We start from the raw sequence: 24,506 nt of genomic DNA on the forward strand, positions 1-24,506 counted from the left end.
TTACCCATTAGGCTACTACCACCCAATTTGCTGAGATCCATGCCAGTCAATGCAAGAGAATTAAATTATTACACACAAAAAAGCAACATACACACATATTTCAGTTTTGAGATGAATTATATTACTGTTTGTTTTTGCAGATTTCCCGCATGATCAGGGACGTCGGTGTGAAGCTTTTTAAAGTACCAGGTTGTTGGGGCTGCGGCCAGTTTCCCACAAACCGCTGTTCCTCTAGGTGGTCCTGATCACTACAACATCTGGGAACAGAGCCCCCATTTATACTGCCGTCCTTAATAAGAGGTGGCAGGAACAGGAAGGACCGATTAGCCGTCATCACCAGGGCATCACAGGAAAAAACACAAATGCACCAGGACGTAACGTGACATAGCCTTAAAAAGACGGTTCATGCTCGGAAACCCTCCGATGTGGCCGAACTACAACAATTCTACAAAGTGGAGTTTGGCCAAAATTCCTCCACAGAACTGGATTCATGGGCTCACCCAACTGTGGACCCACCACCCGCAGGAGGAACATGAAGGGTAGGGTGCAATGTGGACCGGGTGGCAGACTGAGGTGGGAGCTTTGGTGGTCCGATCACCGGACAAGGAAACTGGCTATTGGGACATGGAACGTCACGTGGGCAATGACAGTATGACCTGGAGGGGCGTGATTGGGAGGAATGGCCCGCCAGATCTGAACTCGAATGGTGTTTCATTATTGGACTTTTGTGCAAGCCACAGTTTGGGCACAACGAACACCATGTTAGATCATAAGAATGCCCATCTTTACGCTTGGTACCAGGGCAGCCTAGGTCACAGGTCAATCATTGACTTTATAGTTGTATCACCTGACCTGCGGCCATATTTTTTTGGACACTCGGGTGAAGAGAGAAGCGGAGCTGTCAACTGATCACCACCTGAGAACCAGAGCTGGGATGCCTGGGCATGGACTGTCCAATCTCAGGGGCATGGCTCATGGCTATGGATGTTTTAGGGCTGTCATTGTTGCAACATTGCGTGGACATCAGGGGCCGTTCCGGTGGAGCGGCAGACTGGGGTGGTTGCCCAACTATAGGGGGATCAACAACAACAACAACAACAACATTTATTTCTTATATAGCCCAAAATCACATACAGTATGTCTCAATGGGCTTTGACAGGCCCCACACTTGACCCTTCTGCACACAAGGAAAAACTCCACATAAAAAAACTCTAGGAGAGAGAAAAAAAAGAAAGGAAGAAACGTTGGGAAGGAGTGATACAGAGAGGGACCCCCTTCCAGGGTAGAGTGAGCCTGCAAGTGGTGTCAGTGCAGGGTTGGGGATGATATAATAATAAGTCCTACAGTTGTAGGGTTGGAGAAGTCCAGGATGTATTCAGTGCCATGGTCTAGATTACGTGTCCATAATGATGTTACTGGTCCATTTGAAGATCCCTGAAGCTGTAGTTGTAATGGTGGTGGTGGCTGTGGTGACCCTCTGGTTTGTTTCATGTTTTGACCTTGTAAAGCAGTTGTCAGGAACCAGGATTTATTTGCTGGTCTGATCACTGGGATCTGCCAGTAGTCTGGGTGCTTGATTCCGTGTCTCGGAGGGGGGGACTCTGTGATAAACTGGACTTTATAATTGACACTGCGTCAAAATCAAGTGAAATGAGGGTCAAGGACTTTAGCAAAAAGCCAGAGAAAACAGATAGGTTTTGAGATTGGATTTAAACACTGAGACTGTGTCTGAATCCCGGACACTGACAGGCAAGCTGTTCCACAACTGCGGAGCTCTATAGGAGAAGGATCTGCTCCCAGCTGTGACCTTCTGCACCTTTGGTACCTGTAGTGACCCCGCACCCATTGATCGAAGGGGGCGTGGCGGTTCGTAAAAGAACCAAAAGTTCACTCAGGTACTGTGGGGCGAGACCATTTAGAGCTTTATAGGTTAAAAGTAGGATTTTGTAGTCAATCCTAAATTTGATGGGTAACCAGTGCAGTGATTGTAAAACTGGGGTGATGTGGTCAAATTTCCTGGTTCTGGTTAGAATTCTGGCTGCAGCATTCTGTACTAGCTGGAGTTTACTCATGCACCTACTAGAGCATCCAGACAATAATGCATTGCAGTAATCTAACCTTGATGTAATAAATGCATGGACCAACGTTTCTGCATCATGCATTGAAATGATATTTCTTATTTTCGCAATATTTCTAAGGTGAAAGAATGCTATTCTAGTGACATTATCTACGTGCGAACTGAATGAGAGACCTGCATCAATGATGACACCTAGATCCTTCACTTCAATACTCGGTGAGATAGAAAGGCTATCCAGGGATCACACTCCTCAGTTTCCACGTAAAGGTCTACTCCAAGGTACTGGGGAGTGAGGACCGCCCCGCCACCTTCAGCCACATCATTAAGACCGTGCAAGCCACACAGGGAAAACATCACAACTAGCTGTTAAGTTGGACGCAGAATTAAAAAATAAGCGGGTCCAACCCAACATTTGTCTGGGGACTGTAGATGTTCCCAAAATAAAGATGCTCCTGTACACAAGCTGAACGCAAGCCACCGCGGAAGAAGGCATGTGGACATGTGTTGCATGAGAAAGACTTTTTAATTTTTTTTTTTTATTAGCAGTTCTCACCCCATGTTTTGACATATGGAATAAAATCAGGCCGTCAGGTTATTTACATGATCCAGTTCAAAAATGTGCAATAAAAAGACAGAGGGGCGGGGGTACGGGGTGAAGTAAGAGTCTTTGAGAACAATCATGTCTGAAGACTGAAAAAGCCGGAGCGAGGTGGCGCTCTCCGGGGACGCCGTCTCGCCGCATCAGTCACACTGCGGCCCGAAGCACTTTTAAGATATGATGTTTGAATACTCCAGGTGAGCGGACCGTCCTCTTCGGTGAAGGCTGCTGCTCGGAAATCCTAAAAGACGTCAGGGGACCGAGGAGGGTCGGAGGAGAACTCTTTTTCCATTTTTGTCCGATTTGAAACTTTGGCCCCATAAGGCCCCACCCATCAGGCAGATGTGCATCAGCATAATCAGAAGAATAAACAAAGGGGCGTGGTAGTAAAGTACAGGGGAAACTGTATTTCTCATATTCATATGTTTGACAATGTAAAGAAAATATTTCCCATACCTATAGTTTTAAGTAAAGCTCAATATATATTTTTATTATAACAAAATAGGCAGTATACCGAGGGTTAAATATATGTTAAAAATATCAGTTTACAATGAATTTTCAGTTTTTGCATTGGTGTAATCCTCTTCTGCTTGTACACGATCATTTCAAACGAGGGAGAAAAAAAGAGGAAATAACATTAATTAAAAAAAAAAAAAAAAAGTCCTTTCTGGTAGTACCTTGTGTCGTCGTTGCTCTCTGAAGCACCTTGACGTGTTTAAAACAATCATGAATCATTGAGACAAAAAGCCGTTTTTAATGATAAGAAACTTATTCAGAGTCGGCAAAAGAACATTAAAAACTCCCCACTGTGTGCAGTTTGTGGAAAAAGCAAAGTGGCTGCATACGGTAAGCAAGGTAATATACAAAGAAGAAAAGCAGGTTTAAAAAGAAAAGGTGTGGCTATGGTTAATGCAAATAAGAGAGTCTACAAAAAAAAATATATATATATATATAGAAATAAAACATCAGGAAATGTAACTTGAAAATAAAGATCCAAAACATGCTATTAAAGCTAGGGTGTGCAAAGTTTTGCTTTAAGTTTTTTCCTCCTTTTAAATGAACCAATGAATTAATGGATTTATTTCAATTATTAAGATGAAAAAAAAAAAGAAAAAAAATATATAGTAATGCATCTAAATCCATTTATCACAGAAAGTCACCTCCCTTAAACATTAAGGAATTGTACCATAAAATCACCCCCCAATAAGTTGCTGGTCAGGCATTAGCCCTTTCCCCAAAAGCAGGAAACAAGATGAGATGTGGACAGCTGGTCAGCAGTCAATTTGGAGAGCTAGACAGCTACATGTAGCAGGACCGTAGGGAAGAGACCAGGAGAAATTTCCTATGCTTGGAGTAAATCACAGCAGGACAAAAAAAAAACAGAAAAATGAAAATAATAGAAAAAAAACATCAGGGAAAAAAAAAAAAAAAAAAAAGTTACTTTCTTGTCACTTCACAATTTATCCTTTGCTGGCACCCATATGTAAGGTCCAGATTGTTCCTCTATGATCTGTTTCACTTGGCTGTAGATCTCCTCCAAAGTGTCTCCTTGAACAATTGCTGTGAGAAAACAACAGGCGAGGTTAGATTAGCAACACATCAGAATTGCTATTAACTTCTGCTTTTATTGTAAACATTCTGCACCATTAACAGAATCCCTGAGAGGGCACTGCCGCACCCTGTTGACAATTCATCTGCTTTGCTGCTATGAACGCGAGACAATAATCAGGACCCGTAACCGAAGGGTCGGAGGTTCAAATCCCCAACCATCAAGGTGCCACTGAGGTCCCCTTGACCAAAGTACCGTCCCCACACACTTTCACTTTGCTGCACATTTAACCTTTATAATTATTAACAATTAATGTAACCGTATTTACCATTAATGTATCATGATTTCACAACTATCAACTCTAAACCAATATTTTACAACTTAGATATTATTGTTTGCGTCACAATGGGTTTTGCGGTCTCACCAGTGAAGTGCTCGGTGAACTCCTGCTCTAGCTTCATAGCTCGGTCAAACGTCTTCCTGCCCTGCTCTTCCGTCAGCCTCTTGTTCATCTCCCTGTCAGGAAAACACATGGCTGGAGCTTTAGCCAGTAAACACTCATCACACGAATAAACACACACTCGCACACACGCTGCATTTCACATGGTTTTAAACGTTCAAGTATCACATTGTGTGCAGCGGTCCATCTTGTCTTGTAATACCACTGCTCACCTCAAGAGGCGATAGTGAGTTACTGATCTTACACCAAATTTACACCTTCAGAGGAAGAGCTAGCGTGCACTAGAAGATAAAAATGGTGAAAACGTGGTAGTCCTCTCAAAGTTGAGATAAAGGACGAGTCGACTTACAAAATATTCTCCACTGATTTTGGTTTGATAAACACAGCAATGGGATGAAGCTGTGCAAGCTGGAGCCGCTTGATTGCGTTGCCGGAGACATCCAGGATGCAGTGCTTGCCCTGAAAGTAAAAAGTATGACTTTTTATATTAAAATTCCTGTGAACATCGCTAAAATCAAGTACAGAAATATATCAAACAGACTTGCCTTCTCCGCAACCTCGCGCACCGACTGCACACTTGTCCCGTACAGATGGTTGTTGTACTGGCCCGCCTCAATGAACTTGTGATCCTGAATGTCCTTCTCCATCTGCTCTCGCGAGGTGACAAAATGGTAGTCCCTTCCGTCCACCTCGTAGTCTCGCTTTGGTCTGGTTGTATCTGGAACAGAAGGCTGGGTGGTAAAGACGGCCTTCAGCGCAAAGCGGGCGCAGACCAGGAGCAGCGCGGCACTTACGAGGGACACAGGATCCAAACTTGTCCGGGAACTCCGAAATCAGATCATCGTTGATCCGGTCTTTCATGGGTCCGAGAATGATGACTGGACGGGTGTAGTTCACTGAAACAGAAAACGCCGACGCTGAAAGAAAGGCCTGCAACAACAACAAAAAAGCCAATAAAAGTGACGTGAAGGTGGAGTGAAGACCTCACCTTCTTGCTGGACGACGGTCTCATAGGACAGGACATATTCCTCCTGCCCACCTGTGGAGGACACACAGCCACACACACCACAGTTAGGAACGCTGCTGGGTCACCTGCTATCGTACCAGCGCTCCCAGTCTACACCACTGGTGACAGCATCGTGTGCGCGATGACATTTAGCACACAGAACAAAAAAGTTCTTTATCAGCCGTGCAAGCAAAGCGCTATTTAATACCAATTAGTCAACTAAACTTTTTTGTGTGTCCTGCGGTAATAAAACTTCTTTTGCATAATAAATGTAGTATTTTTACTTGAATGAAGACCATTTTGCAATTTTAGTCAATCGTGCAGAAATCCGTTATTATTTTGTGGTTGATAAATTTCAGGTCACAGCAGGCACTAGAGAAGAAGCGATCGTTTTTTTCCCCCCCAGAATGCACACATGCAGGTACAGAAAGAGCCACACACTGGCGCTATAGAACTCCCTGTGCCTCCAATTCACATTACAATCTTTACTACGGTTGTTTTATTGTAAAGTGCGATTTATTAGTATAAATCCATTAAATTCCGTAACATTACGTCCACTGCATTCCTTAGTATTAAGAGCCGGTCAGTGTCAGGATAAAAAGCAAATGAAACAGAACATGGGCGGTGATGATGGTGATGAAGCACGCAGAGTTAATGAGACAGGAGGGTTGAGGACGAAGACAGGATGAAGGATATAAAAGGGAAGACAGACTTACGGTAACTACTCTCACTATCGCTGGCATTAGACGTTACATGCTCTGAAATTATAATAAAGGGAACATGAGCACCAACGGAACGTCCACCAAATCACAGAACAGTAGAGAACACACACACACGTCACATTTATGACAGAACATCTACACCACTCAACAACAAATGTTGCTCATATAAACAGAAAGACAATCCCCGATTAAAAAGAAGCCCCACACCAACACACACCCTACAATCAAATAAAACAGACCAGCAGAGGGCAGTGTAAAGACCAACCAGTGTGACTGGATGTGTGTGGACCAGGCTGGATTTAATGTCAATTTTATTCACAGTTATACACCAGCAGGAGGAATTCTGGGAGACTGTAATGGCGGCCGCCAGCCCTGCGTGTAAACGTTGAAACCCTGTCCTGCGCTCAGTTTTAATGACTCTTTGCTGCACGCGAGCTGATCTGCAAAGTTGAACTAGTGTCCCCAGACAGAGGGAAGAGACCCAGACGTTCTACACAGGGGGAGGAAGACAGATGGGTTTTGAATAATGAAGCACCGAGGGCCGAATGAGATGAGCACATATTCTGAAATGACAGGAGAAAAATAATCAGAGTAGAAGTGGCTGTCACTGGGTTCGGTCGGGGACAGGCTGGGACCAGTCCAGAGCCTTTAATCACTTACTCAAGCCTCTGTCGTTGGTGCCGTCCTGTGGAGCAGTTGCAGAGAGAGAGAGAGAGAGAGAGCAAAACAGGAGAGACAACCAGAGAAACCGTGATTACAGGAACATAAACCGCAGCACGAGCGCGGAACCGAGCGCGGCGCGCCGCAGCGCAACGCTGAGGTGACAACATCACAGGGGACCCACTGTCACTGTGCTGGACCTGGCCTGTAGGTTGTAAGCAAGTAGAGGAGTCACAGTTTACAGATTCGTACAGATCTGCACGTCAGTCTATTAATCATGCACATTGCATATATTGACAACAGTGGGTAATTGATTACTGATGCAGGAATAGGGCTTTCCAGGCCTTGTACACACTACATTCTGCCGTTGAGACGCTGCCAGAAGTCAGAATTGGAGCTATAAAATATGTGAAATGTACTGGTCCAAAGGTGGCCAGATCCAGCTGTGACTGTTCCACTTTAAGGAGCTTTAATTAAAAACGCTCATTCGTTCTGCCCTCTCCGTCTCTGTGATGCTGCTGCGGCGGCGGCCGCGGTTCGGTCCGGCGCTGACTGGCGGGTCCTGTGTGTGAGGCTGCCCTGACCGCACTGCTGTCTGTCTGTCTGCCCTGTGGCGTCGCCAGCGGTTACTTACGGTCCACATCGCTCGTTTCCTGCTCGCTGTGGTCCTTGTTCTTGTAGAAAGGGAATTTTCGGGGAAAGAGGTTCTTTTTACGCTTGTCATTGACTGACTGCTGAGGGAAGAGAGGGAGGGGAGGAGTCGAACTTGGGTGTGAACAAAAAAAAAAAAAAAAAAAAAAAAAAAACAGAGACCGCCACCCAACTGATTCTGTCCGTATTCACACAGGCTGAATCACCGAAAATCGGAAAATCCAATGAAACCTGTGAGACGACTACAGAATCAGATGAAGACCCCTGACCAAATAAATGCCACCGTGGAGGAGCGAAGGCAGGCAGAGCGAGGGAGGTTAGAAAATCTACATAAAAAGATGCTTATTAGTAGTATGGCTGTTATGAGAGCATCGGAACATAAACCAGGGCTTTTCAAATCAGTCACGTTTGAGCCGGAGTTCATGCCTGTTAGTCGAATCGCTGTATTACAGATATCGTTTTTATTATTTTATAGATTTATTTATCTGTTCCGCTACGTGAAGGAAATGCCAGAACCATCATTTGAGGAACCCTCAACCGAGCTGAATTCAGACTAAACCCTAATGTGCAGCGAGCACCTGGAAAGACTAAAGAAAATGGCCTTTATGAGGAAGCAGAGGAGTAAGCAAGGTTCTCCAACCCAGCAGGACCGGGCTGAAGGCCCCGAGGAGCAGCTAAAGCAGGAGAGAACGTGGGAAAGCAGGAAAGGATGCACGGAAGAGATGCGGGCTGACATCAATGGCAAGCGTATTCGTCCTTTCTCGTCACTTCATGCACTGTCTGGGCCGTTCTGTGGGTTTTTTTTTGTTTTTTTTTCTTTTTGGCCGGAATCGGAGGAACATATCTGCCACGAGAACCTTGGTCAAGAAGTGGTCAGTGCATGCTGTTAACCGGCCTCACACACACAAGCCTCAGTCAGCAACGGTGCAGATTAGTGCGGCACACTCGGTTTGGTCTTCCGAAACGCATACATCTGAACGTAGGCTATGCACAGCTATTTATTTTCTGCTACAGTAATACACCAGACGTGAGTATTTAAGTAATCGCCATTCCGCGCCGCGGACTTACCCCTTTGTCTCGAGACTTTGCGTTGAACTTGACCGTCTTTAACCTGGCACGTTCTTTCTTCTCCACTCTGCAGAGGGGACAAAAATTATTAATGTGGCAAAGACGGCGATTCGCCAGGCAGCTCAGACGCCAAATAATGCAACAATTTTGATGTTGGAAGAAATGATGGAGACGTCCCTTTATGAAACCCCGTTCCCTCTGTAGGTGTAGCGAGGGCAGCCCGACACCTGCTCCTCCTGAGAGGACGGCCCGTGCATTATTCATTCATGGTAAATAAATGCATGAGGCATCGAGGTGAAGGCCCATCTTCTAAAGATCTATCATAATAGACGAGCAGGGAGGGAGTTTCTTGTATAAAAATGGAGACGGGACCGCGTTTCTCCGCCAGCGTCTGCACACTTTTCATGAGCTGAGCAGAGCTGAGAGACTGCAAATTGAAAAGTCCATATTCAGACGCGATATTTATCACATCGAGGAGAGCTGTCAGGACGTTGGAGATGAGCAGGTGCTAAGGGACCCGTTAACTAAGCTCAGCTAATTTCAGGATCGCACTCCTGCGTCATTGCCGGGACATTTTTTTTTTTAGGGTTCGGTGTGAGCTCCTGATGAGAGAGACGGGACGGATGTTACCTCACGCCTGAATAAATTCAGTGGCGGAGGGGGCTGATGAAATCTGGGGAAGCCATGAGCTGCGGCACAATCACACACTGTAACACACACACACACAGAGAGAGAGACAGAGAGAGAGAGAGAGAGACAGAGAGAGAACCCACCTTCTCTTGCTGGGAATGACTCCGACCTCCTCCACCTCTCCGTCCACCGTGACTTGTCTGGCCTGCCACCACTCGTCATCTGAGGCGTTCAGCACGTGAAGGATGTCCCCGAATTTGAAGTTGAGCCCTTGACTGGGAAGGCCCGAGTCCTTCGTCTTGTCGTAATCAAACAGCGCTCTGAGGGGAGAATTGAATTAACACAAACTCGTCTTGGAAAATTGATTAAATGGGTTGGATGTGTAAAGTCTCATTTCACACTCGAGTTCATGTTAAAAAGCAATATGGGACATGGTGGAAGCCTAGTGGGTGAGAAAGTCCCAGGTTCAAACCCCACATCGTAACCAGGGGGACCCTGAGCAAGACACTGACGCTCTGGACAACGGCAGCCGATAAATGCTGTAACACACGAAACGCAACTCAGCCATTTAAACTTCTGCTTGGAAACAGTCAAAAACAAGACACATAATAATAAAAATATATAAGTATTAAAGAGATAGTCGTGATATTTAGTTTTGCTCACTGGCGCAGAAGAGCACAGCAGAGCTTCTGAGACAGACCCAATCCCTGGGATGCTAAGTAGGGCACTGGTGTGTGTGTGTGTGTGTGTGTGTGTGTGTGTGTGTGTGTGAATTAGAGCTGAACTAACACACACATATAGTTTTGCCGGCTGCTTCGTTCCAGTTCCTTCATCAATAACAGACGGAAGCTGGTTAGACCTAATGGCAAGTTAACCGCTAATTATTCTAATAAATAATCCCGTGTCAATATTTTACACACACAATAAAATAAAATAAAAATACGCAGGAAACGTCAGGCCCTGAAAAATGTGAATTACGGTGAGATTCTATTCATTTTGAGGCTGCAGCCGTCGTGAAAAGTGGCATTTTGTGTGGAAACGATGTGTCACTTCGAACGCAGTGAATACGCTGGAACGAAACTGTACACACAGCAGCAGAGACGGGAAGAAACAAATGCTTTGTTACTGCACTTTAGTTCACTTTTCTGGCGTCTTTACATCCAAATTTGGACATTTACTACATATTTTAAACTATTTCGCTGACCACCGGGCCGCCACGGCCGCACGACTCCGCAGACGCTGCTCCCGTAATTCATATTTGATGATCCGAGTGCCGCCTAAAGAGACCCGGAGACACAAAAAGCTCCGTTTCCAGGAAGAATTTAGCATAACAGCGCGGCGGAAATCAATAGAGGCGCCGTCTTCTCCACGGAGACCAAAAACAGACACCGACCGCGGGGGACAATTGCGGAGGGAGATTCGATTTCTGGAGAGCAGCTCCCCTGCTTAATGCGCCAGTCGCAGAAACGGAAGCATCTGCAGGCACCCGATCCCCTCCGCGCACATCCTCCCCATGCGGCGGGCCGCCGTAAAGAGAAGCCGCCCGTCACCGCGCAGGGGGTCCCCGGTGGCCACACGCCGCCTCTCAAAAAACACGGCCGGAGCCGAAACACGAGCTTCCTGCCTGCAGAAACTCTGCCCGCCCGCCCGCCCGCTTCCCCGCGGCTGCGTGACTCACGCTACGGTGCCAGCGCCGCTGAGGCCAGACCACCACCCACCCGCTTGAAAGGAGATGAAAACGGGCGTGGCCCTTTCTCGGTTCTCGGAAGGTGTACCTGACGTATAGGGTTCTCTTCTGGCTGGTCCGCAGCGAGCCGGACCCCGAGCTGATGCTGCTGTTCATCATCTGCTCCCGCAGGTCATGGATCTTGGCTTCGAACCGGCTGTACTCTGCAGGGCGGAGGAGGAGAAGAGTTAGGGGTTAAGAGTTCACCCCGAGACACACGTGTCCCCCGGAGCGGCTCTCTGGGACGGAATCGAGATTAATCAGGACCTGCAGCAGCAGCAGCAGCAGCAGCAGCATCATTCCCGGATCAATTTCACTTTCACCGCTGAAAAGGAAACGAATTCCTTCCGATAAAAAAAGTCGCGTACCTGCAAGTCAATAACTGCGGCGAAGAGTCCGAAGTTAAAACCCTGCAGACAGACCAACATGCCGAGTTTCAGACTCTGAGAAGCGCAAATCTGTCAGGGCTGCAGCCCAACACAAGGTGTGTGACTCCACGTCTCCGCCATATAATCACTTTGGACGGAGCTGGGGACACAACGTCCTCATCCCGTCCAGCGCTCGTGCAAAAAGCTTCGAGGGAAACACAGAGTGTTTCATTTATCTTCTGTTCCACCATGTTTAATTCTACTCTGCGTTTCATCAACTGTGGAGCACTTTGATTGGCTGCTGTCTCTAAAAAAAAAACTTGCCAATTAGTCAGGATTAGTTATGCAAAACAGTCTAAATGAAAATAAAGTCATTGTCAATTGTGAGAGCACACTGCAGCACAGCACACGGTGACACGGTGAAACGTGTCCCCTGCATTTAACCATCATCCTTGGTGAGCAGTGGGCAGCCATGACAGGCGCCCGGGGAGCAGTGCGTGGGGACGGTACCTTCATCAAGTGGACCAAGTGATAATTAAGCAGACGCCGTTCCTGCAGCCGCCAGTAAAACCGACCTCCTGTACTCACTCACACGCGCCGCCCTGGCAGGAGCCTCGTCTCCACCCGTCTCCAAGCTGAAGTCTCCTGTTCTGGTCCTGGACGGTTCAACTTTCCTTCCTGTTCCCCCTCACAGCATCGTAATTCGCTGCTTTTACTGGACCTGCGTGTGCGTGTGTGTTTGAGAGAGGAGGTATAGCCCCTATCCTCACACACCAGCGGTGTGGATGCAACAGAACGGACCACCGATGCACGAGCCGCGCTGCCTTCCCGTTGCTCCTCCCCCTGCTCCCCCCCTCTCGCTGACTGGCTGCCCCCCCCCCCCCCCCCCCCCCCCCCTCCACCGAGTCAACACGGCTCCATTTACCAGGAGACACCGCGGCGAAGGCAGATTAAAGGCAGTCCGATCCTGCCAGACCCTGTCGAGTCCAACAACATGACTACAACGTTACAACAACGTTCCTCTGCTGCTACCACCCACATCATCAGAATATTCTCAAACATCATGAACTTGTATTTAAATGACAGGGATGGATTTGTTTTTTTTTGCAATGTATTCATAACACACACACGCACACACACACAGTTCACCTGTTTCATGTATTCAGGTCCCCTCTGTAGCTCTATAACAAACTCACACAATACAACTCAAGGAAGAAAGATAGGCGAAGGACGAGGTGGGATCCTGTGGGTTTTACCACAGGCGAGTCACGCGTCAACATCAACGCTTACTGCTTATTTTTAGGGCAGGTCGCTGTTAACAGTCATTCATCTGTGTGTGTGTGTGTGTGTGTGTGTACATAATGTGAAGACATCTGCTGCAGTGAAGGACTCGGACGCCTTCTGATGTGTGAACGCGCCGTTGCCTGGCAGGGGCTGCTGGGAAAGACGGCAGCGTGTTGGGGAAAGATCCGGACGTGAGAGAACGTGATGGATCACACCGCCAAACACAGCGGCTCTGCGTTTCTATAATAGGTCCAGCGTGAAAGGGGCAAGAAGAGTCAATTCAGAAAGATAAATCATGATTATTACTGTTGTTGAATGCAGACGTGGACTGTTCTGGATCGATGCAGTGCAGAACATAACCGATTATATCATAATAACCTGTGTTTATTTTCTGACAGCATATTAAAATTCACGTTAAAAAATAGTGGTCAGATTTTAAATTTGTTGATCTTTCACCATAGCGTGCAGTGACGTACTTTCGTGCGACAGATAGAATCAAAGCAAACAAGTGTTCTTTCTGCCAATTGGGAAAAACTGATCTTAACAGTCTCCGAGTGTCCAGAAATTATTTACTACATACTCATTTTTACTTTATTTTTATTTATACCCATAAATGTACGTCTGCCTCTCTGTGTACTTGTTTGTCTTGTACATATGTTGTATGCACACTGTGTGTATTCTCTCTGTGCAGTTGTAGCATAAGCAATTTCCTTCGGGATTAATAAAGTTTAGTGATTCTGATGTACAACGGGACGTTATCGTCTTAACGGGAGTCTAGAAAAGCATGCATACGTGACTGGCCCAGCGTGTACCTCGGTCGGTCTGAAAGCGGCTTTTCTCCCATGAGCAGGAAAGCGGTCGGTGTTCCGCGTCCACAGATGTACGAGCCCTCTACTCTTGTATTTGAAATCATGCGACCATGTAGAAAATTTTATGTATGTATTGCGATGGGTCGACACGATCATCAATGACTCGATAATCTAATCAAATCGCGAGACCAGTGAAGGTTCACACCTCTATTACTACAGTTTTGTACAAGACAAGTTCTTAAAAAACCACAGAACGACTTGAAATACTGACAGTGAGGCTTTCAGAATTCAGAAGAATTTTCTGTAAACCCCCCATGTGCACGATAAGGAGGGGTGCGGCTCGCAGGCAACCATAAGCCCCTCAGATTTAAACTCCACCAGCCCCACACACAAGCCACAGGGAGGCGGCAGATGTACAGACACCAACCTCCGACATCCACCAGGCCGTACAGAGGTCACCAGCTCCGCCCGCACCAACGATTGGGGAGGGACATGAATTTCCTTATAAAAAAAAAAAAAAAACAGTCAGTGGACCATCTGATGCTTCATGTCCCCACACAGTCACATATAAACTCTAATCCAGTTAGCCAGGAAACCAAATGTCATCACGGCGCGTTATATACAGCGCCGGGCAAAATGTAAAAAGGCCCTTCCAACAAACCTTCAACATAAACAATACCGTGATGGACACCCGAATTCACCCTTCATCAGTTACATTAAATAGCAGATATTAACTGTTCCAGATTTGGAGTGATAATTAAGCAGCAGCATAATTTTCAAACGGCAGCTCAACACCTTCCTCTTTAGAGAATATTTAGATGAACTTGTGACCTTCTTCTTGTCTGACTTCTGTATAGAAACTAGAACAGAGTGAATAAAAAGATTGTATTCATAGTTGGGGGTCCTAGTGAACCAGAACTGACCACTTCATCCATGGTAACATGGAAGCACGTTGTAAGTCGCTCTGGATGTAAATGTAAATTTACACATATGAACTAAATGGATTAGTGAAGGTGACACTTTAAAAGACGAGTTTCTTCACGTTTTCCTGAGCTTATCCCAGCTGCATGACAAAAATACACTGGCTTCCAAACCAGAGGGTGTGTGTGTGTGTGTGTGTGTGTGTGTGTGTGTGTAGGGAACAGGAAGGGACCCAGAGCTTCTAATCCTCGCCATCACCACCGACGTGCGCTGCTCTCCGGCAGTAAGCCTTTCCCCAGGCGCATTATACCCGCTAATGCCGGACAAGTCGACGTCGGGGGAGGCCTGTCAGCCACCGCCTGTCACCAGTCACCTCGCGGCTTTAAACCCAGATGATCAAAGCGCACAGCTTTTTTACACAAGCGATGTCTCCACAGCGGGGCTCCGGACCCCCATGGCCCCCTACGGGCTCAACACCAGAGACGCGGCAGGGACCACGGGTCAGGGATGACACCGATGTCCATCCATATCTTACATCCAGGTATTATTTAAGAAAAACAGAGAAAATAAAACAAAGCGAATTGAAAAGCGACCGCGTGCAGGTTTTGAGGTGGGAATAAAACCGTGACGTGACTCTGTGGGGGACCGAGGGTTCTGAAGACACAGATGGCTCCGCCGCCCGGCCAAAAGTGTCTCACGCGACCCCCTGAGCGGGTCACTGGGGTAGAGTCGGTTCTTCGCCCAAAATGTACCTGCAGTCGGGTGATCCCTCTCCAGCATTTAAAAAAAATAAGAAAAATTGGGACTAACGGTGCCATATTTATACCACCTGAGAACACGCGTGCACACACACACACACACACACACACACACACAGCAGAAGTTACTCCTCACGTCACATAAAAAGGAGACAGGCGGGCGGAAAGGAATCCAGCTTCATTAGCATCTAATGTCCCACAACGCCCCGCCGCTCCAGAGGACAGCCATCAGGAATTATCCACGCGCCGCCTTGGATCTATTTTCACACAATTTTCGCCTCTCGCTGCTCGGAGCGGGTTTTTGGCATCGCAACGTCAACACGAAAGCTCTCAAATTAGGGAATAAAGCGCTTTATTTTTTCATTTCAACTCGTCACAGGCAATTTGCACGCCTGAGCAAGCTTCACACACACACACACACACACACACTTCAGATACTTGCCAATATTTAGCCATGCAGTCCTGCCCCAGACCGCAGAAACGTGTTCAGCGTGAAACGTTATTAAAACGATACAAACGAAGTTTCATATTTGATGAGTGAACGTGGCCAGGACCCTGCAGCCAGGTCCTCCAGACTTGAAATGAGAGAAAGAGGGGACGAGAGGGGGGAAAGAAAGAAAGGAACGTGCCAGGAAGTGACCGATTAGAGGCGAGGCGCAGCAGCCGCCCTGCACGCTCCTTCTCTTTTTCACGTTCCGGACGATTCTGAGGAAGAACTGGAGAACAGAGGGATGGAAATAAACACACCGCGGTCACGGCTGCTCTGGGCTCCAGTGGAGTGTGGAGAACCGGGGACAGAAATAGCTCGTAAAGAACCAACGGTCTCGTCCAAACCCAGGCATCAGAGATCACGCAAGAACACACACACACACACACCCTCGCTGGGAGGAAGGGCTGCGGGACCCCCGGCAGGGGGCGGGGTCCAGTCTGTTCCTCAGATTCCACGGCAAGATGGACTTGGCAGCACGGACGTTGGACCGAGACCCAAGCACCGGGCAGGTGGTGGTGAGGAGCCAGGCTCAGCGGCCAATGGCAGGCAAGCTCCGCCCCCACGGCCGGAACGTGCGGCAACTTCCAGAAACGCGGCAGGTCCGACCGAGAGGATTAATTAGATTCGGCTGCGATCGTGCGATCCCCCCCTCCCTCGCTCAGCAGCCAGGTGGCGCTGCTCCTGCTGGGGGTGTGGGAGGGCAGGGAGGGGCTGGAAACTGAGAACGTCACCCAGGACGCGTTCCAACTGTACGGCAGCCGCACGCGTCCTGGGGGAGGAGAGCAAACGGCGATCTGAGTCACGACACACACACACACACACACACCTTGTAACACACGCACAACCTAATTCACACACACACACACACACCTTGTAACACACGCACAACCTAATTCACACACACACACACACACACACCTTGTAACACACGCACAACCTAATTCACACACACACACACACACACACACCTTGTAACACACGCACAACCTAATTCACACACACACACACACCTTGTAACACACGCACAACCTAATTCACACACACACACACACACACACACACACACACACACACACACACACCTTGTAACACACGCACAACCTAATTCACACACACACACACACACACACACACACACACACACACACACACACACACCTTGTAACACACGCACAACCTAATTCACACACACACACACACACACACACACACACACACACACACACACACACAGCATGACCAAGAGCAACACTCACTCAGGTAACACACACACACACACACCTTGTAACACACGCACAACCTAATTCTCACACACACACACACACACACACACACACACACACACACACACACACACAGCATGACCAAGAGCAACACTCACTCAGGTAACACACACACACACTTTCTCTCGCATACACACACACCCCTTGTAACACACGCACAACCTAATTCACACACACACACACACACACACACACACACACACACACACACACACACACACACACACACACACAGCATGACCAAGAGCAACTCTCACTCAGGTAACACACACACACACACCTTGTAACACACGCACAACCTAATTCACACACACACACACGGCATGACGAAGAGCAACACTCACTCAGGTAACACACACACACACTTTCTCTCGCATATACTCACACACATACACACACACACCTTGTGACACACGCACAACCTAATTCACACACACACACACACACACACACACACACACACACACACACACACACACACACCTTGTAACACACGCACAACCTAATTCTCACACACACACACAGCATGACCAAGAGCAACACTCACTCAGGTAACACACACACACACACACACACACTTTCTCTCGCATACACACACAACCCTTGTAACACACGCACAACCTAATTCACACACACACACACACACACACACACACACACACACACACACACACACAGCATGACCAAGAGCAACACTCACTCAGGTAACACACACACACACACTTTCTCTCGCATATACTCACACACATACACACACACACCTTGTGACACATGCACAACCTAATTCACACACACACACACACACACACACACACCTTGTAACACACACATGCACAACCTTATTCACACACATACGCGGGCACAACCTGAAACACACACACACACACACAACCTGATGTGTGTTTTATACCACAATACTGTTGATTCTAAAAATACACCACCATTTGTGTAGTTGAAAGTGCACAACTGTGACACCCTGCGCTGTACGAGTGTTTAACTCCTGTGGTAGTTAGTTGAATATTACATATTATTAAAAGAAAGTGAAGTGATTGTCACATGTGATACACAGCAGCACAGCACACGGTGCACACAGTGAAATTTGTCCTCTGCATTTAACCCGTCACCCTGAGTGAGCAGTGGGCAGCCATGCGAGGCGCCCGGGGAGCAGTGTGTGGGGACGGTGCTTTGCTCAGTGGCACCTCAGCGGCACCTCGGCGGATCGGGATTCGAACCGGCAACCTTTTGATTACGGGGCCGCTTCCTTAACCGCTAGGACACCACTGCCCCATTAACATGATTCTGCCGTGCTCTGCTCTGTTCCATACTGTACTCGGCCGATGAGAACGAGTGCTTATAACTAGCGTTCGCAGCAACGTGGCATTCCGTGTATAACGGTGTGTGGAAATGGAGAATTTGGACCGCCTCCAGTGTGAAGTGCTGAGGGCAGAAATGAGGCTCGTCAGACCTCATCAGACTCCATTCACGGCCTTTAAAAGGACCTGCACGTTCAGCCCAACATCACAAGCTTCACCTTCATCACTGCAGTTTCCTGGAGAGCTTTAAAATGCCTCTCGTCCTGCCCACGAAGCGGCATCCCACCAGGCCGTGCGTTCTACCTGAGCAGGACAGACATCGTACAACAACCTGTTGCTGTGGGAAGGACATGTGGACAGGGTCCATGTTCCATGACCTTCCGTAAAATAAAGAAATGTCCAATATAGCGTTTGGGAATTCACTGCATTTACGTCATTGTTGAATACTGGCAGCTTGGCTCTGACATCCTCTACATGCATCTTTTATTTCATCGCTTGGGGTGAGCCAGTCCATCAATTCTTCATTTTCGAGAGAAATATGTGCCTGTTAGAAAGGACCTATGTGAACACAGACTTCAGGAAAAAACCCTCACCGGGAACAAAGAGGCGTAAACACACGTCGGATTTGACTACTGCGCTATATGCGATTTAAAAAAAAGAAGATAAATTAGCAGAGAAAAATACCACATTTCTGTTCCCCTCACGTAGGGAGACGTGTGTCCTCATCACACTGCTTCTCACTCACCCTCGGGTCTGTACTGGGCCACGATGGTGACCGTCTGGCCGGCGTTCTTCAGCGCGGCGGCCGCCTGCTCGTGCGTGGCACTGCGCAGATCCACGCCATTCACCTACGCGCAAACGAGCAGCCGGAGCTGCCATTACTGTCGGCTTTACGGTGCACCAAGAGAAGATCCATGAGGCGGGGCGATGCTTACAGAGATGATGCGATCCCCCTTCCTCAGCTCTCCACAGAGGTCGGCAGGGCCACCTGCCAGAATAAAGGAGATGAAGATGCCCTCGCCGTCCTCCCCGCCCACAATGTTGAAGCCCAGACCCGTAGATCCGCGGTGCAGAACCACCTTCCTCGGCTCCCTGAAAAACAAGGTTAGTCTTTTTTATTACCTGCAGGGGAAAATTGGAAAACCAATACAGGTCCTGCAGCACTGCCACAAATAAACAAACCCCCACACACACACCTCTTATAAAACGTCCTTATTTCCCTTTAAATTTATTAATTGGATCTCTATTTGTTGCTCAATCAGCCATAATATGATACACAGCGCACTCTAGTGGTCAAATGAAAAAGAATTCTAACGATGGTAAACTGAACAAATTTACAATTAGATCACTGTCATAAATCACACATGCTTTAAAGAGACACCATATAGATTTTTCAATATAAGGACTGAAAGGAAAACGTGAAAAGCCATAATGTAGGGCTGCACAATTGTAGAGCGAGTGAGACTGCGCTGCACCCACATGCAAGAAAATGTCCCTCATTTGGGGTTGAAAAATTTAAATAAACAAATAGATCTATGCACTACACACACACACACACACACACACACACACTAGATGTCCTTGAATATTTCACTGTTAATCTATTGGCTTTTAAGAATATACACTAAAATTGTTTACAACAAAACAAATCAGTAACCTTGTTTTAATACAAAACAAACAAAAAAAAATGCAGCTACAAGGTGTAATGAGCCAAGATCGCCTCTAGATGGCAGTGCGGTTTTCCCCACACAATTTTCTACAGAAAAATGCAGGCGTCCATTCATACGTCCGGGCACATGTGTGACATGGAACACAACACCAGAGCTTCTGGGAAGGGTCTTGGTCAGGCTACATAAGGGAGATTAATAGATTTGACCGAACTGACGTCCGACTGTTGGCCCGGGACAGAGCGAGGTCGACGCCGATGACGAAAGGTCGCCTGTTTTGACCGCCGTGACGTACGTCCCGATGGCTCCCATCCAGCAGAGCAACAAATCCCTCCATTAAACTGGATTAAAAAAATGGTAAACGCACAGCAGTCGCAAATATGTGTGCATCCGCCGGCCCTCCCCCGACCCTCCTTAACCCCGTCCTGGCCGACTGTGGCCATCTGTGCACTACAGCTTCTCTTCATGAGATGAAGGCTGCGGCCCCCGTCAGTGCCTCTGGCGGAGCTTTTTAAATCTAAAACCCAGTGAATTACGGTTGACCGGCCCACTGACTGCGCCCAGGGGATGAAGGCCGTTCCTGCGTGAGTGACGGCGCAGGGCCGAGGATGAGCTCGGCTGATTTAGCACGCCGCCGTGGTCGAAAATGATCTTCGCCAGTCGAAGGTGGAGCGGGTAGTTACAGGGTTTCAACACTACACCTGCATGTACATACATACATACAAAGTGAAGTGATTGTCACTTGTGATACACAGCAGCACAGCACACGGTGCACAGAGTGAAATTTGTCCTCTGACAAGTGAGCAGTGGGCAGCCATGACAGGCGCCCGGGGAGCAGTGTGTGGGGACAGTCCTTTGCTCAGTGGCACCTTGGTGGATCGGGATTCGAACCGGCAACCTTCTGATTACGTGGCCGCTTCCTTAACCGTTAGGCCACCGCTGCCCCTAAAAATGTGTGTGTTCAGGGATGGTCCTGTGTGCTACTGCCAAATTAAATGTTTATATCGAGGACCAAAGAGCCCTGAGTGCGATGAGAGCCAATCACAAATGAATACGTGGGCCTTCTGTCGTCGTCTCCGGGGAACAACAGCTCAGGGGGACAAACGGGGACATCGGGAGAAGACAGAGGGTCAAGTGTGCACTGGCTTTTCAGGTCACCGATTGTGGTTAAAAGGCTCTTGAGGATAGCCATTAGTGGGAACACTGCTGAGAGCTACACCGACGCAGGACCATCCCTGTACACACACTAAGGAAATAATGCGAAGATACGAAAATGGTCAGTGCCTTTCATTAACAGCACACACAGCGATACAGTGCCAGTGATCAGCCCCTCCGCATCAGAGTCTCCGGACGTTTATTTTAATTCGCATGCTACAGATTTCACTTCCGCGAAAACTCAGTTTAGCATGGAAGTTCAGCCTGTATTTTCACGCATACATCGTTATTAGAGGAAATAAGGTAGTTTAACCAAAAACCTCTCTCTCTCTCTCTCTCTCTGAGTGTGAGTAGCACTGTTCAGTCATGAAAATAAAAATAAAATTAAATTATTTAATATATATTATTATAACTAGGTCAAGGATGGCACAGTAATAAAACACATAGCAACTAATATAACTTGTTCATGATCGGGGGGGGAAAAGTTGTATTCCAGACAGCGGGCGTCTGGTAAAAAATGTCAGGAACATTTTCGGAACCTTGGGGCGGCTCCGGCCTGCCAGCTGAACTGAGGATCCTGTATATCAGTAGGTTAAGCGTAATAAATCTCCCGTTTCAGCATTGCCATTCAGTGAACCGCTTCTCAGCAGGGGGCGTTTGAGTCGTGACAGAGAGAAAGCGGTGGTGGCAAGTGGGAAGGGACATGATCGGATAAGTGCCACTGTAGCCAGTCAGAGAAAATCCTGACGGCCCAACGAAGCGGCTGGCGTACCTCACAAAACGAGGGTGCCCTTACTCCCCACAACTGAGGAATAGAAAAACATATCAGGGCAGCCTGGGTGTGCGGCAAAAATAAATAAATAAATCATTGCCGGTGTCCGTGATGCCGCCACTGGCTCCGAGACTCACCTTGTGAGCTCATCGTCTCCCAGCATGCCCTTGGTGATCGGCGAGTAGCGTCCGGGGGTGGCCGGGTTGGAGGCCTGAGTCAGGTAACCGGACGGGGTGATATGGTTGTCCATGTGCTGGGAATAGGCTGCAAGAAAAGAGCCAAGTCAGCAGGGATGAACCTCAAGAACCGATTATCTGAGCACAGAAAAGACGAGTGGGGCCTGAGATACGAAGAGTTTACTTTACTTTACGGTACTTTATCCAAAGCGACTTACAAGACGAAAACACCAGCAATTCTCATTCAGTTTCTACAGATTTTGAGTTGCAAAACTAAGATCCCTGATAAGGCCTAACTTGTCAGGAAAGAACATTCAGGGGAATTATTACGTGCTAGACAATTTTTTAAAATTATTTTGTGAGTGTCTGTGTGTGAAGGTGTTGGATTCGTCTGGAATACTTTTTGAACAAGTGGGTTTTCAACTGTTTCTTGAAGGTGTTTCTTGAAGGTCGAGTGGAGCCGGACAAGTTGTCCCACCAGCCAGGGACAACAAAGGAGAACAGAGTCGGTTGGGATCGGAGACCCCGTGAAGAGGGAATTTTTTGTCTCGTTTCGTGTGCAGATCTGAGAGGGCGTGCAGGAGTGTAACTGGCTAGTTCATTTACATTTACAGCATTTATCAGACGCCCTTATCCAGAGCGACTTACAATCAGTTGTTACAGGGACAGTCTCCCTGGAGCAAATTAGGGTTAAGTGTCTTGCTCAGGGACACAATGGTAGTAAGTGGGATTCGAACCTGGGTCTTCTCGTTCATAGGCGAGTGTGTTACCCACTAGGCTACTACCACCCTCTGGTAGTAGTGTGTTGGTGTAAGAGGGAGAACTTCCATTTACAGCCCTGTAGGCAGCATCAAGGATTTAAACTCGATGCGAGCAGCTACCGGGAGCCGGTGGAGAGAGGTGAGAAGAGAGTTTCACCTTCAGCTTCTCTCGGAGGCTGTAATAAAAATGTGATTTAGGGCTCGCAGTGCATAAACGTTACTCACTTAAAACACTGTGACCTTGGACAAAAGAAGAGATCTGTGAATAATGTCACGTCTTGCAGATGAAATATGCAGGCCTGCTCAGAGTAAAATCCGCACCTGCATGAGGCACTTAAACGAAACTCAACGCATCTGCCCTACCTGGGCCTGGACCGCTCACAATCCGCTGCTTTTCTCAGACAACTCGCAGAAAGGGTATCATGAAGAAAGACCACCAATCGAAAGAAACACCAAACGGTTGGAGAAGAAGAAGAAAAGAATGAAAGAAAAAGAATCCAGCAAAGGTCTGACCTTCACTGGGATGTTCTTCATGGAGGAACGGCTGAAAACATGCAGGAACGATCAACTCTTCCTGGAAGCTTTTAGCTGGGGTTTCGAGGAGTGTCATGGGATGCCCTCAATCATTGTTTTAGTAAATTGGTTCATTTGGATGCCTTTTATTTTAACTTTTAAAATATGTTCAGGAGGTTTACACCTGGAGGATCATCCTGAAGAGGCGTGAACGGGATACTCTAGGACAAGCGACTGCGATCGCAGCTGGAACCCCCAGGGACAGACACGGTCCCACTGCTCTACGGGTAAAAACTCCCCTTAACTCCAAAACCTCGCACGTCCCTCTGCTCTGACTCCTTATATTGACGTTGGATTAGCCGGTGGAGCGGCGCCACGTGATTCGTTCCATGATTAAATTTGCCTTTGTCCTTCATGCCTTTAAGCCCTTGGCGGCGGGCCTCCTTGCCCAGGGTCTACGGTAATATGCACGTATTTAGCAAGCTTTCTGAAACGCCGCCTAGCCGCTACAATATTGATTACCATCACTCAGCAGTTCTGGGACGTTGCAAATCAATTTTGCAGCCATTTCACCCTTGGAGCCGCCAGCCTCCCCGCTGAGGAGCAAAGTGCTGCGGGCAGCTTCTTTCCCCGGGCACTAAACTCCGAGAGTGCAGCCCTGACCTGCAGCGCTCAGCCGCAGCGCTTTTACGACAGAGGACTTCCCTTCAATCGGTTCCATAACGCGAAGGTCAGTTCACAACGACGCAGGTTCAAGTCCCGTTTCGGCGCGTCATCACAGCTGCGCTGACAGGACAAATTATGACGGCCCTTCAGTCGATGTTGCTTTCACTGCTTCGATATAGGTTCAAAACAATAAATCAAATACAAGCATCTTGTAGTTTATCTGTAATAAACCAGGCTTTTTCATTCTGATTAAACAAAGGTAAAAATGTGCATGTTGTCTATTTATTAAAAAGAAAATATATTGTTATGATCTTTCGGAATTGATTTTTGCAGCTATTCGCAAAGCTTATTACATAGATAATGTAATTTTTAATTTTTTTATTTTTTACACGATAAATTTTAATCCCGGACCACATTTTTAAA

General features: G+C 47.5%; 1 protein-coding gene across 26 annotated transcripts in view; it reads right to left on the minus strand.

Annotated features, from left to right (window-relative positions):
• Positions 1–2,593: 2,593 nt before the first annotated feature.
• dlg1a (discs large MAGUK scaffold protein 1a) overlaps positions 2,594–24,506 on the minus strand; it is an 83,356-nt gene continuing 61,443 nt past the window's right edge. For 18 of the 26 annotated variants that reach the window (XM_029001002.1, XM_029001005.1, XM_029001003.1 and 15 more), the window contains 14 exons: positions 22,105–22,231; positions 19,309–19,465; positions 19,119–19,221; positions 11,197–11,311; positions 9,565–9,741; positions 8,792–8,858; positions 7,707–7,806; positions 6,407–6,448; positions 5,673–5,723; positions 5,479–5,580; positions 5,230–5,402; positions 5,034–5,143; positions 4,649–4,740; positions 2,594–4,235 (listed from right to left, as the gene is read on the minus strand). In XM_029001002.1, coding sequence (XP_028856835.1) covers positions 4,129–4,235; positions 4,649–4,740; positions 5,034–5,143; positions 5,230–5,402; positions 5,479–5,580; positions 5,673–5,723; positions 6,407–6,448; positions 7,707–7,806; positions 8,792–8,858; positions 9,565–9,741; positions 11,197–11,311; positions 19,119–19,221; positions 19,309–19,465; positions 22,105–22,231 — 1,523 coding nt within the window. In that variant the 3' untranslated portion in view covers positions 2,594–4,128. Of the gene's footprint in view, positions 4,236–4,648; positions 4,741–5,033; positions 5,144–5,229; positions 5,403–5,478; positions 5,581–5,672; positions 5,724–6,406; positions 6,449–7,072; positions 7,098–7,706; positions 7,807–8,791; positions 8,859–9,564; positions 9,742–11,196; positions 11,312–12,103; positions 12,321–19,118; positions 19,222–19,308; positions 19,466–22,104; positions 22,232–24,506 lie in introns of those variants that run through there. The other 8 variants (XM_029001008.1, XM_029001013.1, XM_029000998.1 and 5 more) reach the window with 5 other exon arrangements.

Source organism: Denticeps clupeoides, chromosome 13 (assembly GCF_900700375.1).
Source record: "Denticeps clupeoides chromosome 13, fDenClu1.1, whole genome shotgun sequence".
Taxonomy (NCBI): Eukaryota; Metazoa; Chordata; class Actinopteri; order Clupeiformes; family Denticipitidae; genus Denticeps; species Denticeps clupeoides.